Here is a 15430-nt window from a genome sequence, read left to right as displayed (position 1 = left end):
AAAACACGCAGGTGACAGGAGCAGAAACATCCTGTACAAAGTTGATTGCCTCCGAGTGATTTCAGGAATTGTTTGTCAAAGTAGACGTGTTGAACTTTTACACTCTAGGGTACGCTGCGTTTACCGGCAGCCAAAATTAAAACACTTTTATTTGTTTTTTAACAGATGTACTGATATGCAATTCAAAAAAAAGCACAGACACCACTGTAAATAGCCCTTTGATAACAGTTTGACAGTTGTGTAGCTGCAGAGCTCTTTTTGTTGTTCTCGCTGCATATCTAAATAAAGTCACAGACAACTATACTTGTCTTTTCTCAAAGAGAACCATTTGTTTTAATCATGAAAGACAATAAATTATGCTTATTTTGAGGCATTTTGTTTTGTAATGTTTCTTGTCTTTTGTGTGTGTGCCTATGAATATCAACAAAGAAAACCAAGGTGTGCAAAAATGCCTTCTATCTGAAAAATAGGCAACTGGAAGAAAACAAATCATGTTTTGTCTATATATTATGTAGAATATATAATCCAATGAAGAAGTAATGTTTGTTGATTAATGCAAAATATAGAGGACATTTTAACAAATGCAGTAAAAAAAAAAAAACATCACCACAAACCAGGTAAGCACTGTTTTTTTAAGCCTCAAACAAAAATCTATAGCTCTTACTGATTTGCTGTTTACTATTTTAGTCCTGTTTTCACACCCTGATAATCAACTGCTATTCTCACTGTCTACTTCACTGACTGACACTGTGACTCCTCCCCCGCAGGTAGACACACAACTCCATCAGTTCTCTCCCATCCTCACTCCAAACTGCATGACTTGGAGACATCAACTCTGCCTGGCTGCTCTGTATTCGACTCTTCATCTCAACGGTATGTAGCTTTAACACAGTCCTGACAGAAATAGAGCTGTCAGTTAATACTCAAAGTTAAACAACTATTTGTGCTCGATTTCAGAGGTAAAAGTCTGTATTTTGCAGCGGTCCTGCGTATATATGTGGTCTTTTTTGTTACCTCTTAGTTTCTATCTCTGAAATAGTCACATACTCCGAGAGACAATAACTTAGTCATTGAGGGATAAGAGTAAAACATTTCAGAAGATGTGGCAACCCTTTTCAGATCTCTCACCAGATTGATTGTACCAGTTTAGTTTTCCTGTACTGAGGATGTGCTTAACCATATGATCCTTGGAATAAGATGTTGCCCTGAGACTCTCAATGTTTTGTCTTGATTTGTTTATTTACTTTGTTTCGTTGTTATTGTGGACAGAGTGTCTATTTGATGTTGATTTGGATTTTCACATTTTTTATTGTCTTGTGTCATCTGATGGGTGAAACACCGTCTGTTCACATGTTTGGTTCTGAAATAAGCAAAGTAAAATATTCCTAAAATTGGAAATCTCACTGTAACTCAATAACACTGTGTGATAATGTGACAGCGATACTTTATGTGAACGGTCCAATTGTCAGTAAAATGTCAAAAAAACTTTTGCATTAATAGTAACTGTATAAATATGTCTTTATTCTTAAAACATACTGTTATAATGTCTATCAATGACATTTATGTATAAGGTCTAGATGATGTTAATTAAATCTAATTAACTATGCTGAAATACCTGAGCTTTCCACTCACCTGCAATTACATTCTTACCTGTAAATGAAGATTTATTAACTTTATCTAGACTTTTATTCTGTTAATTGCATCTATCTACAAGTTAGTTGTCTTTCTCCCTCCACACAATTTAGGTGTAATTTAGCTGAAATGCTGCACCGTACCAGCAGTGTTTGTGTCTCACGGCTTATTTAGTGTCGACTCCTTTCTTGTAGGACCTGAGCTGGGATGCCTGAGTCTCCTCTCAGTCCCACAGCAGCTCGTCAAACTCCAGCCAGCAGCCTCCTCAGTCACACAGACAACGGTGCAGGAGAGAGAGCAGCTAATGGGGACTCCTGCAGTGGAGTGAGTGGTGAAAACTGGCAGAGTCTTCACCATAAACAGGTATCTTCATTCACATCTTCTTCCATCCTCGCCTCTATAATCGGAAAAAAAGAACAGTCTTAGTCAAACACATGTCAAGGGAAATACAGCAAGTCAGCTCCATATTGGACACCCTCTGACAGGTCACCAAACCTGGAGCCTCGGGCTCTGTTGACAGTTGCAGGGATTTCATAAGATCTGATCCGGGTTGGGAGTTGACACGCAGAACTCTGTTTGTCCTTCATTATTAGTTTTCAAGTCAGAGCCAGGGAGGAATAATTGTCTATAGACCCAGGCCAAACAGATGCAAGTGAAACGCAAATAAGCATGGCTCGACATAATTTTATGGTTGTCTGTTGCGATTCCATCCCTGGGAATCTTAATCTAGGGGATCAATGAAACAACCGAGATAATGAACGCCTGGTCGCTGCCGTTTCCTCCCGTCTGTTCTCTCATCTTGTCAGTTTTGCTCTGCTCTTTTCTATTAATTCACTTTATAAACCTGCACATGACACTCTACTTGTGGCCGACAGAATTTAAACAATATAACAAAAAACATCAACGCTGTCCATAGTAACTGGTCTGCTAGCACTGTCTGCAACTGTGTGAGCTGAATCTTTAAAGATGCTATTTTTTTTGTAATTTTCAGCCAACATAATGACTATAGTAAGTGACAATGCAATATCGCCACTGTTGCAGCCTTGCCTGTCTGCCAGAGTGCAATTCCAGTCCTCATAAAAACATCATAATGCCTTGTGATATGAAAGTTTTTCAAACTGCAAACTCTAAAAAAACATTACAAATGAAGGCTATTTACAGTGAAGACTGGTTTTCTTTTATAATGAAAGAGAGGGGCCTCCATCAGTCATATAATCTATTCTAAGTGTAGCATCAAATCCACACACCACACAGTGATTTGTAAAGCATGATAATGAAGCCAGCTGTACATCAGTGCCTTCTTTAAAACTACATACACAAGATTCTGAAAAGATACAATAAAGTGTAAGACGAGCTATTATCTTCACTATGAATTCAGCTTTTCAGTATTTTTCTGATTAATTCATGAACTGTTTACTCAATAAATTGTCAGACAATCCGGAAAACAATTTGGCAAAGTGACGTCTTGAAGTTTTTGCTTTTTCCAACTAAAATTTCTGGAAAATTTACGAGGCTTGTGTCGGGGTCAGGACATTAGGTAAATTAAGGTACCTTGTATATTTTTACATACAAGGTATGCAAGTGCACCTAACGTGACGTTAATTAGTTAAGTGTATTGTTTGGATTTTGTAACTTTTGTTTGGAAATCTTTGCAAAACCACTTTGTTCTGTACCCCCACATTCACAGAATATTTTTTATTTATGAAAATATAGTCAATAGTTGAGTAAATGGTGCACAATTTCCACCACAACTTTCTCGATGCCATGCTCTGATTGTCCCCGTCTCTGGTTTCCTCTAGTCCACCTTGAGGATGTGACATGGACTGAAAAACAAAGATATTCAATTCAAACAGGTATAAATAACAGAAAAGCAGCAAGTTATCATACTTACTGTAAGGGGCTGTACAGTAAATGCTTAAACACTGAATTAATTAATCTTTAAAATGATCATGTTTTATTGTAACCTCATTAAATAGGACAAAATCATACATGCCTACAATCAAGCAGTAGAGATCGTTGAAGCTGCTGTGCCAAAGTATGAACTCTTCATCTCATTTCTACTGTTCTTAGCTTTCTAGCTGTCGCATCAGTGCGGTCGTAACACAAGAGGCATGTTTCTCAAAGGATCGACGAAAGAAATGACAAACTTGAGGTCCATATGTGTTCTTCTTTCATTACATCCTGCAAGACACTAAGATATTACTCCAATATAGACACAAGGCTTCACTGAAACCTCTGAAGAACATCAGGTCAGTCTTAACACATGCCTGTTTACAGCATGTGACATTTTATGAAGAAGGCTTTGAAGAAATGATATTTAAAATTTGATATTTCAAAAAAGGGTTAAATAAATTCACAAATAAAAAAATGATGTTTCACCAAGCAATCAATTTTCAGCACTAGTATTGTTTTTTCTCAGCATTGTTTGTAATACAGCGTGTTAAATTTGTTAGTGGCTTTTGTTGTTCCTTAATGCAGTCATGGCAATTCATCTCTGTTGGCTCCGTCTGAATCCAGAAGGAGACAATCGCTCTGTTATTTGTCACACAACCAGCAACAGTGCAGATCGGTTATTATTCTGCGAGTGTTTGCCTTTATTAATACGCATACACTTCTATTAGGAGTCACAACAAGCATGTAATTGTGTTGCTAATTAACTGGTCAGCCTATCTCCCATCTCATTTAGGGTCAATGACACAATCCAGCATGATGATGTTCACTAAAGGTTGACAGCCACTGTTTTGTAATTGGATTGGAAAGATTTCCATTCGATGGTTATTACTGTTTAACACCTGACACTTGCCTTCTGTCTCACTCACTCGTGCTCTTGCCTTCATGCTTTAGATTGTGGTCCTTTGTCATTTTATCCTCCCTCCTCTCCTTGAAGGTGTTTCTGGCTATGATGGCTCCTCAGCAGATGCAGCACCTTCTGTCCCCCAACCAGCTGCAGGCCCTGATCCACCAGAAACAACAAGCCCTAATGCTCCAGCAGGTATTTATGCAATAATACTGCTAATAATACACCTGACTCTGCTTTACATGACTATACAGTAGCAGTGGCTAGTTTTTCTTGTGTATAAATATTTATTGGATTGAAAACACTGTAGCTAATGGAGTGAATGCAGTTTAACATTAATGTTAACCACAAGTTGATTGACTATTTAAGCTATAATGTAAACTTATAAAGTAAGCTAACTGGTTGGTTAAGGTGAACTAGCTTAATTGTCTGCTATAAACAGGTTAAATTACACAAAAGTACAAACTGAAAATCCATTTTAGCCACCTAATGCTAACATTCATTTTACACCAAGATAATTTAAGGCTAGTTAGCCTCGCTAGCATAAATATTCCTGGGATACTAGCTAGTAAAGCTGTCTCACAGTCAACCAACAGTTACATTTATGAAGGCATTTTTTAAGCCAGTTAATTTATCCAGGCAAACTTGAATAAACTAAAAGTAGTGGAAATACAGAACACGTGTCCTTGTTAACACTAACATTAGCTGCTTAGCCTACCTGACCATCCAAGTTCAGTTTGTTCATACAGGTCTTTTCACGGCAGACATTTTGACTGTTAAACCACAGGTGTAGCTAATTAATAATGTAATGGAGGCTCTCTGCTCTGCTTCACTTGTTTCAAGGCCGAGCTGCTGCCTATGCTGGCTAACTGATAACACATTCAAACAAAATAGTAGTAAAATTGTGCCACATACTGTTCCTCAAACTGGCTCATAGTTAGTAGCGTCTAGTCAACAAAGACTCCATCGTGGCAAAAATAAAATTCACTGTTGGTCATTTGTAATTCATTTTTTATTCTAGCAACATCTGAAAGAGTTTTACAAGAAGCAACAACAACAGATTCACCTGCAGCTGCTTCAACAGCAGCCCAGCAAGAAAGTCAAGGAGGTAAGAGGTTATTTATGGTCTGTTTTTATTTATTGTATTATTCTATTCATGTTTTAGTAAAAGCTCTCATTAGTAAGCTCAATAAAATGAAATAGAAATGAAAATGTAATAGAAAATATTAATAACTTTATGTTGATAACCGATCTTTGACTTTTCTCTTCATTGAAACTGAGGCACGCTCTTATGGTGGCCTGACAGTGAAATAATGTTTTATATTTTAACAGGACAGATGGAAAAAGGAAGAAATGTTCAATCAAGACATGTTTATGTGCTTTGCCACTTGCATTTGGGATTTGATAACAATGTTTTCTCGTTTGTTGGCGGTGTGGGCGGTGAGTTCTTCGTTTTTGGATGTGAGATTTCAAAGCATTTCGTGAAGGATGACACAGTATATGCCACTGATTTTACCTCATCAATACCCGAAGAGCTACCAGGAGAAATAAGCCTGTGAGCAGCAGAGCTTTACATGAATGCTGCCTAACTTTTGAAACGTCTCATTTTCTCTCTCCGTCCTTCAGCTTCCTGCACAGCAGCTCATGTTCCAGCAGCTACTCCAGCTCCAGCAGCAGCAGCAGCAGCAGCAGCTTCTCCGGGCGCAGAGGCCGGTCCTGTCCTCTCCAGGTCACTGCTCTTTACATTTTACAGTACATGTTTCTTTCTTCTCCCTCTTTGGAGCAGTGTCCTTTGAAAGTAGTGGTGTTCAAGTCTTCTGCATGTGTGTTAACTTGAGATTGGATCTACCGTAGGGTTTACAGTATGTTGTATCATATCACAAGGACACAACCAGAGACAGTGGACATGTTTTTAGAGAGCTCTGCACAGAAAGGGTTGATTTTAGGTTCAGTTACATAACTGCACTGACCTCAAGGGACGTGATGATGAAAGTGAAAACTAAAAGTAGACAAATAATCATTACTCATTTTCTAGCTGTGATAATTATTCCTGGATTACAGTGAAGAGGTAACACAAGGTCACTCTTCCTGATTGTGCAGCACAGATTGAAAAGGTGCAGGTGTGAACAGCAAAAAGTAAATACGCCACACAGCTTGCATCCGTCAGCTGCTTCTAATGTATAATATATAGATAATAACCCCCCATTGTTTTTGCTGTTTCCTTGATCAACATGTAAAACAGAACTACAATGAGCTGTGTGTGTTGTTGTTGTACGTTTTAGGTGGTCTCAGCCCTGCAGAGCTGCAGCAGATATGGAAAGAGCTCACAAATGGAATGAATGATGATAAAACCACATCAAAGGGCAACCAGGACTCTTCTGTTCACGACATAATGTCAACAAAAGTCAGGCGGAGACAGGCGGGTGACCAGGAGACTTCTCCCCCTCAAAGGGCAGAATGGTACGATCTGTTTGTTCGTGCTGTAAACACATTGTGAGAACTGAGATGCTTTTTTTTGTAAACATCAAAGACGTGTCATCTGAAGACGTTTTCTTCCTCTCAAGACGCTGGTGGGGAGCTGTTTGCTTTTGCAGCGAGACTTCACTTTTAATTCCCCCTGGGACGATATATTTTGTTTTGTTTGTTTGCTTTGTGTTCCACCACCTGAAGTGGTTCAGCAAAGAAAAAAGTTTACATGACTACATGTCCCTAATCAAAAGTAAATAGTTTTCCGTTTATTTATCAGTGCTCCCTTCCACCTCTCTCTGTCATTTTGTGCTACCTGAAAAGAAAAGAAAACACGCTTGTATCTGTTTTATTGCTGTGTTGCTCTTGTTTTGTTGCTGTTGTCTGGCGGCTGTTTGGGTTTTTAATCATCACAATACTTTCACCCTCCTTCTCTTCCTCCTCGTCTAGCGCTGTTAAAGCTGATCGAGCTGCCACACACACTCTCTACAGCCACGGAGTGTGTAATTGGCCCGGATGTGAGTCGGTGTGTGAAAACTTCAGCCAGTTCGTCAAGTAGGTTTCAACGTCATCCTAATGCATTTCACTTTCTGACTCGTTGCACCGTTTCTTTTATGATTTAAAGAAACACTTCATCTCAAATGAAATATGACCAAAGCATCTATTTTTGATAGATCTCTGGTAACCTTTACTGCTTTGTGTAGGGAATTTTCTGAATCTTTAAGGGATTTCTGGTTTAACACATTGCTGTCTACTGCACAATAATAAAGATATTTATTTATCCACTTTTCTGAGTTGCAATCTCAAAATTTCTCAATCCAGGCTCATTTTGCATGACGCAAAAAAGTCTAAACACACGACTGTGTGTGAAAATCTAAAATAATTCAAGATTCAAGATCAATTTAATTGTCATTATACAACCAGGATTGCACAACCAAATTTAGTTGTTGTCTCTTTATGCTATAAAAAATGCTTTAAATTGATGATGAAGTAATGAATCATAAAAATAAAAAAATAAAAGCCTGGGGAATGAAGCTGCTCAGTAGTCTGGTGGTGTGTCAGCAGATGCGTCTGTATCTTTTACCAGATGGCAGCAGGGTGAACAGACTGTGGCTGGGATGGGCTATGACTTCTAGTATGCTTCGGGCTCTGTGCAGACATCTCACTTCACTGATGTCACTGACGCTCGGTAGATGGGTACAGATGCTGTTCTGGTTGGTTGTAACCACTCGCTCTAAAGCCTTCCCGTCCTGGGTCGTGTTCAATCTGCGCCAATTTGTGATTTGGAGATGTGTGGTGACCATGACAGGAAGGTATGACATCACATGGAAAGTGACATTAAATGTAACTGATAATCAAACAAGTTCATTAATGCCAAACAATATTCAGATTCTACCTTTATTTGTACACCAAAGAGAGCCATAATTTGGGGAACAATGTGATATTTGTGTAAATTGTCCAGCAGGGTGTTATTATATCCGGATGGGTAGAGGACCATTTAAGGATTCTGGAAATACTCTCAAAAACTGTTGTTAAACAACTGTCTGACTTTTTAAAGCCTGCTGGGGATTTATCTATCAGAAAAACGGATGCTTGTTGTGGCTTAAAAGTAAGTACAAGACATAAAGGGGCTCAAACTGGGGATAAAATGTCAGTCAGCCTTGATTCAAAGCAATCACGATGTATTTCAGTGGTGAAAAAACAAAACAAACAAACATTTCACATCACAGAACCCACTGAAGCTTCGCTAACCAGACCTGTTCAATTGTCCACTTCTCTGCGAACTATCTTTACTTCACTAAAGATCATTAAATTCATTTCTGCACAAAAGACCCAATGAATGTTTTGATTGTTTTTTTTTTGCCGTGACTGCAGTGGGTCACCAATGAAATGGACTGTAGCTGATAACAGCTGCTATCTCTGTGAAGGAGTATTTGACGCTCAACAGACCGATTTTCAGCTGAGCCTTCTTTTAATGTCCGTGTGTGTGTGTTTCAGGCATATAGGCAGTGAGCACACTCTGGACGACAGAAGTACGGCACAGTGCAGAGTCCAGATGCAGGTGGTTCAGCAGCTCGAGCTTCAGGTAGGCATGAGTCCTGATCAGATGTCCAACGACAGATGTGTGCTAGTGGCCATGCGACTTTTATTAACATCGTCATATTCTACACAAAAAAAACACTAAGTGAGCCTTAATAAGAGTGTGAGTCCGCTTTGCACAGGTTATTAGTTTTTAGTGATTTAGAAAATTATATTGAAAGTGGTAATATTAGTCTGCAGCACTAGATTCTCTTCCCAAAATTTCACCTCTTCCCAAAATTTCACCACCTTAGTTCTCACGGTAAATATTCATGTAGTGTTTGGCCTCCTTCCTGATGTTTGACACAGCAGGAAATTGTACTTTGGGTCACAGCGCTCCATTTCAATATGTTGAGTGATTTTGTTGCCACGCCGTCGACTATGATCTCTTCTCCCTCCCTTCCTCTCCTGTAACAGCTCTGCAAAGAACGGGAGCGTCTGCGAGCGATGATGGCTCACCTGCACCTGCCGTCTTTAGAGGCTCAGCCGCTCTCTGCACCCACGAGTCTGCAGTCGCCACAGTCTGACACAGCTGCTGACCCCCGCAGTCCACAGGTAGATAGTCTGCTGTGCAGTAATAGCTGCGTGAACAACAGACACAAAGCAAATGAGCCGTGAAGTGTAAGCATTTCTGAGCCGTGAGCAAAACGTCAAATATGTGGTGGAGAGTGAAAATAACATGTCTGCCGGCAAGTTCATCTTCTCTGGCACTGATGAAGACGCTGCCAGCCTGTAACTGACCTGGTGGACTTTTACAGTTGGATGAGTTGCAGAAATATTTTGGCATTTTCGTAAAACCGAAAAACATGTTTGCATGAGATGAAGGTCAGAAATATTTGAACCTGCTCAGAAAAACTATGTCAGATCGAATCACAAAGTTTTTACGCCTTTTTACCATAACTCTAAATTACTCTCACACTTTTCTCCATCCACCTTGAGTGAGACTTACTGCACTCCCTTCCCTTTTGTTGCCCAGCTGTTGGCACTGGACGGCTGCCATTGTGTTTTCAGACATGCTCTGATAACGTGGAAGCTAATCATTTTGTTAATCTCGCAAATATTGCACCATAATCACAACACTCACCAAACAATTTCACCCTATAATTAACAATAATTGGCTTCCTTCTTCTTGCTGTATTAGTGGAATCACCTCTGAAGAGGCGAAACAAATCGTTCTGTTACACTCATCTCCCTCTCTGTTTTGTTTCTCTGTCAGTCTTTTCCTTCCTCTTGTCCCTTTGTTAACTTGGATCATCCTCTCGTGTCGCTCTCAGCTCAGCTCAGTCGTCGTCACCAACAACCTGCCCTCGCTGAGCCCGTCAGACTTTGCCCAGACTTCCCCCCAACTTCTGGCCCGTGTCAGCTCTCCCTCGCAGGGGTGTGAAGACGAGTCGCCCACACATACATCGTGTGCTGGGGCCATAAGACGTCGCCATCATCCTTTGGTGTACTCGCTGTCTTCAGGTAAGCCAAATACTGTATTTATTTTTTGATTTTGTTCAAATAGCAAAAAGATTGTTTGTAGCACATTTTTCCTCTCCATTTTACAATTATTCTTGTTTCAGAAAATGAATATGAGCTCTACAAGAACACTGACATCAGACCACCTTTCACCTATGCAACACTGATAAGACAGGTAGTCTTTTTTTTTTTCAATTTATACATTGTGTAGTTAACTTCAGATCACTTTGCATGTAAATTGCAAATTAATGCAATTAATGTTTTCTCCTTTGTCAGTTTTACTCTGTGTTTCTTTGTTTTTATTCACTGGTCCCTCAAATTTGAAAACTTTAATGTCGAAGGCCTTCCTCACTGATAACTTGGGTTCTCTTAGTTTCCCATAGTAGGAAACTGTCAATCGGACCCAACAAAGGGACCCAAGAAGGAGTTTAAATAGGTCATCTTGAGCTCTGGGATATTTCTGAAATTCTTGATATCAAACATTTAAATAAGAAAATACTGGGCAGCTTAATAGATAATGAAAATCCAGAATATTTTCACATTTACGAAGGTGGAATCAGAGAATTTAGGACTTTATTTTTCTTACAAATTACTCAAAGCGATTAGTTGACAACTATTCAGTAAATCGATTCATCGCTGCAGCTCTAGTTGTGAGCCTCACACTTTAATTTGATCTTATAACATGATGCACTGTTTTTATTGCCCCTCCATCTACAGGCTATTATGGAAACATCAGACATGCAGCTAACACTCAACGAGATATACAACTGGTTCACACGGACGTTTGCTTATTTCAGACGCAACGCTGCCACTTGGAAGGTATCGCACCCCCAGATAATTAACTGTGTGAACCCAGCGTGTGTCATACCTGATTTATGCAGCATGTTTTCAGTGATACCTCCTTCACTCTGATTTTCTCTGGATCAGAACGCAGTGCGCCACAACCTGAGCCTGCACAAGTGTTTTGTGCGTGTGGAGAATGTGAAAGGCGCCGTGTGGACAGTGGATGAGGAGGAATACCAGAGGAGGAGATCCCAGAAGATCACAGGGTACAGTACATGACTTCCTGTTGCTGTATCTGCACATATTTCAGTTCAGATATAATAATGTTTATGATATTTTTTGAACAATAATTTTAATATGTTTGTATTTTAAGATACTCATGGTTTATTTTTGCTTCATCATCAGAGTAGAAAAGGGGGAAACATCTGGGTTTTAACATATATTTATTGGAGCGCAGACATCGTTTGTGTTGGGATATAAAGCCCACATAATGACTGAATAAAAGACTAGACAATTTCATCTGCCACAGATCAAATTTGATATTTTCTGCATCCACAATCTGTTACAAAATATATACTCCTGTGTCCAACATTGGACAAAATAGGTTCCCTATTCCTGCAGTATTTCACATGTTTGTTTATGGATTATAAGTATCAGTAAATTAACTATAAATACACTTGGATTGATTCTGGTGACAATTTCAAGGCTCAAGTTTCTCTCATCAAAATAATGAGACTGAATTATTTGTCATCAAACTGACCTTGCCTCAAACTGTTGTTGTTACCATGTTGTGGTTTGTTGAATATATACAAGATATTGATTTACTTGCCATGAATTAGACATAGATTGTGTCTGTTTTCAAATCCTTTGTTTTTCCCCAGCAGTCCATCACTGATGAAAAATGTGGCCTCCAACCTGGATTTTGGCACCATTCTGAATGCGAGCATACAGGTGAGAACTGCAACACTACACTCCTGATTTACAGGAGTTCGAACTGGTCGACATCATGCTTGATTTTTGATCAATCTTCTTTGTAGACGGCACTGGCTGAGGCATCACTGCCAGGACTCAAGAAAGAGTGTGTCGGCAGAAACTCCAGGAGTCAAATACAGGAGAACAAAGCAACAAACAGCCACAGTCAACAGAACTTCTCCCCACGAGTTCAGCAGTGAGTTTCTTATTTTTCCTATGAAGTACGGACCAGGGTGGAATTTAATTTTAGTCATTTCTGAATCCAGACATCTGTAACCAAATTAGAAAGAAAATGCTGAATATGCAGTTATCAGAAATGTAAATAGACTTCTCTGTGTAAAGAAACACAAACTTTATGGCTGCGTTCATCATTATTTCCATGGACACAGTGTGTCAGAGTGTGGACTGAACAGCCATGTCTAAATGCAAGTTTTCCACTGGCTGGCAGTACCTAGCTACAATCTTCTGGCAAGGGTTAGGGTTAGGGAACTGGGAACTGGGAAATGTATGTGTAGGACCCCTATTTATAATGATTGATGTGCTGCAAAAACTTATCAAAATGTCTTTGTCTTTCTGTCTCGCAGGTCTCTTCTCCTTAAAGACGAAGTACTGACTTTGAACAACCAAGAATCCCTGATGCCAACAGTAAAACCAGCCAGTCTGCAGCACGACGTGACTGAAAATGACGAAGAGCATTTGTTCGACCTTGAATGACAACAGAAGGTTTCAGACTTGAAACAATTCAGTTGCAAAGCAGTAAAGTAAAACTGTGTTGACTATCAGGGACGTAGACAACATTATACCACCATGTACACATCAGAATGGAGCGATTCAGAGTTGTGCTTCATTGTATGGTTCATATATTCATACACATGAACGCTGGTCTGGTTTTGTTGTCTTCTGTTCTTTTGACATTTCAGCCTTAAAGAAAGGCAGTAGAATATATCGCCACCTGTGATTTCTTTTTTTTTTGTGTTAGGTTACAGAAAATTATTACTGTTAAACACAAGACTCAATGTGTCTGAAGCCGTACTTTGCTCAAATTTAAGGTACCCAGATGAGAAAAGCGCGTCAAAAAAAATACATGAGACAGTACGCAGTCACAAATAGAGCTGGGATCTGATAGTTTGAGAGACATTATGTCCTTTTTCACCGTGAACAAGTCCTACACTGCCATGTAAATGTTATATCGTAAAGGCCAAAGTAAGTGATTTGTAAAATGATGTAAAGAATTAATGTTTTGTCTGTTTATTGTGACACTAAACCACACAGAGTGGATGTGAATGTTACAATAGAGAGAGAGGTTTTGTGGTTTTCTTCCGATGAAACATGTATAGTTTGTACCGTGGCTTCTCTCTAGTGTCTCTGTACATTAAAATTACTTGTAACTTAGTCACTGTCTAACAGTATGTCTGTTGTTCCCTGTGTGTAACTTGTGTTTGATCTTCCCAAACATACACTTTTATAAGTCTTTACGATGGATGTTTGTCTGTAGCTGTATGTCCAAAGTGTCTGATAACAATGTAATAAATAAATGTTAACTTCTTTATTGTTTGTCAACTAATGCTGTTCATGTGTCTCTGTCACACCTGTGATTAATGCTACTGAAGAAAAACATTTGTGTTTTGATGTCAAACTCTACAGTGAGACCAAATTTAAATATAACTATTACAGCACTGACACTGTTGTATAGACTTGCTGCCACTAACCTTGACATGGTTGCACCTGTAAGAGTGTACTGTATGTTGTGTGCTTGGGAATTTTACATGATAATAAAAATAACTGCTTTGTTTTGGGTAAATACTTGTGTCATGTTTATGCTTGTGTTAGCAGCATAATACAACACATATAACCTGAAAGATGTTTTTGGGTCGTCCGTTCGTTCGTCCAATTCAATTTCTCAGGAATGCCTTGTGGAAATTTCTTCAACTTTGGTACAAACGTCCACTTGGACTCAAGGACGAACTGATCAGATTTTGGTAGTCAAGTGTCAAGGTGTGCCCTCACGTCTGTCCATCCTATTCTTGTGAGTGTGATCTCTCAGAAACACCTGGAGGGTATTCAGCTTTTACAACACAGGTTTTTGGCCATAACTCAATAATGAATATGTTTATTACGACAACATTTCCCACAAATGTCTAAAAGGATAAAATGATGAAGTAATGACATTTTATACCCAAAAGGTCAATCTCACTGTGACATCATAATGTTCTGCAAAAACTCTTGCGATTGTACAGACCTTCTCTGCTGCTGGGTTGAAGACGTGAGTGGAGTGTCTACGTTTTAGCATTTGTAGCTTCTCCGCGCTCTATCAGAATCAACTTTACTGGCCAAGCATGTGAACACATACACATTGTTTCTCTCTACAAAGCAGTAGTCCACCTTAAACTCAACTTGACTGGTGCACTGAGGCATACAACTGCGAGGAGATAATTTAAAAAAAATGGGAAAAAAGCAATAAAATGCAGGAAATTTCCTTTAAATAAGCAAAATTATCAAAGTGGCATTGATTTGAATCAAGCCAAAGAACCTTCCCTTGGAAGTACAAGATCACCCATTTAAAACAAGAGCAACTAGATTTTTAATCTAAATGTAAGATTATTTTACTGGGTTAGATTGCAGTGGTTTGCTATTTGGCTTGACCGAATGCCAATTCAATTCAAAATCTTGAAGAAAGGTGTCCCGATAGACAATAGTAGCCGATACTGCATTGTGTCTTTTATAAAGTTAGAATAATGATCGTAACTTATATGAGGAGAGTAAAAATGCATGTGCAACTATCCATGAATTAAAGGTGCCATACCTTAAAATACAAACTGAGAACTATAATGATTAGAATTGAATCATTAGGCTAAATCTGAGCTAATATTTTTTTGTTAATATTTTTGTTTTTAATAAACTCTAAGGGAGGTTTTCAGTAAAATGCTAAAAGAGAATCCATGAACATACAGTCCCAAGCAGTCCCATCAGCTACTGACGAACACCATGAAGTGAAGCCGTAACTGCAGACTTCACAACCAAATACAGAACAAAGGCTTCCCTGTTTTGACTAATGTCAGTAATTGTCTCGGCTGATAACGAGTTAGCTTTAAGTTCGCTGTTGCCTCTCAGGGCTTCCTTTGATTCGCTGTCAGCCCATTAGATGACATTCTTCTCTGATTGCCTCTCCACGCGGCGCATTCACTGACTGAAAGTTAGCATGGTGCTCGACAACTTCAACAGCTTCACTTATGTGTTGCT

At 39.1% G+C, this 15430-nt stretch overlaps 1 protein-coding gene across 3 annotated transcripts; it reads left to right on the top strand.

Annotated features, from left to right (window-relative positions):
• Positions 1–768: 768 nt before the first annotated feature.
• On the top strand, positions 769–13906 carry LOC311263445 (forkhead box protein P2-like). 3 transcript variants are annotated; one of them, XM_084363516.1, is made up of 16 exons: positions 769–873; positions 1827–1995; positions 4520–4624; positions 5451–5537; positions 6056–6158; positions 6712–6889; positions 7346–7450; positions 8894–8981; positions 9392–9529; positions 10249–10438; positions 10540–10610; positions 11153–11254; positions 11363–11484; positions 12103–12169; positions 12256–12386; positions 12775–13906. In XM_084363516.1, the coding sequence occupies exons 2-16, from the start codon at positions 1840–1842 to the stop codon at positions 12902–12904; spliced, it is 1773 nt and encodes a 590-aa protein (XP_084219642.1). In that variant the 5' UTR covers positions 769–873; positions 1827–1839; the 3' UTR covers positions 12905–13906. The 3 variants fall into 3 exon arrangements, with proteins under 3 accessions (XP_084219642.1, XP_084219640.1, XP_084219641.1); XM_084363514.1 differs by having other exon boundaries at positions 12100–12169; XM_084363515.1 differs by lacking the exon at positions 769–873 and having other exon boundaries at positions 1814–1995; positions 12100–12169.
• Positions 13907–15430: the final 1524 nt, after the last annotated feature.

This window comes from Pagrus pagrus (genome assembly GCF_965226575.1).
Source record: "Pagrus pagrus genome assembly, chromosome: 10".
NCBI classification, from domain to species: Eukaryota; Metazoa; Chordata; class Actinopteri; order Spariformes; family Sparidae; genus Pagrus; species Pagrus pagrus.
This window is presented reverse-complemented; position numbering and strand designations above follow the sequence as displayed.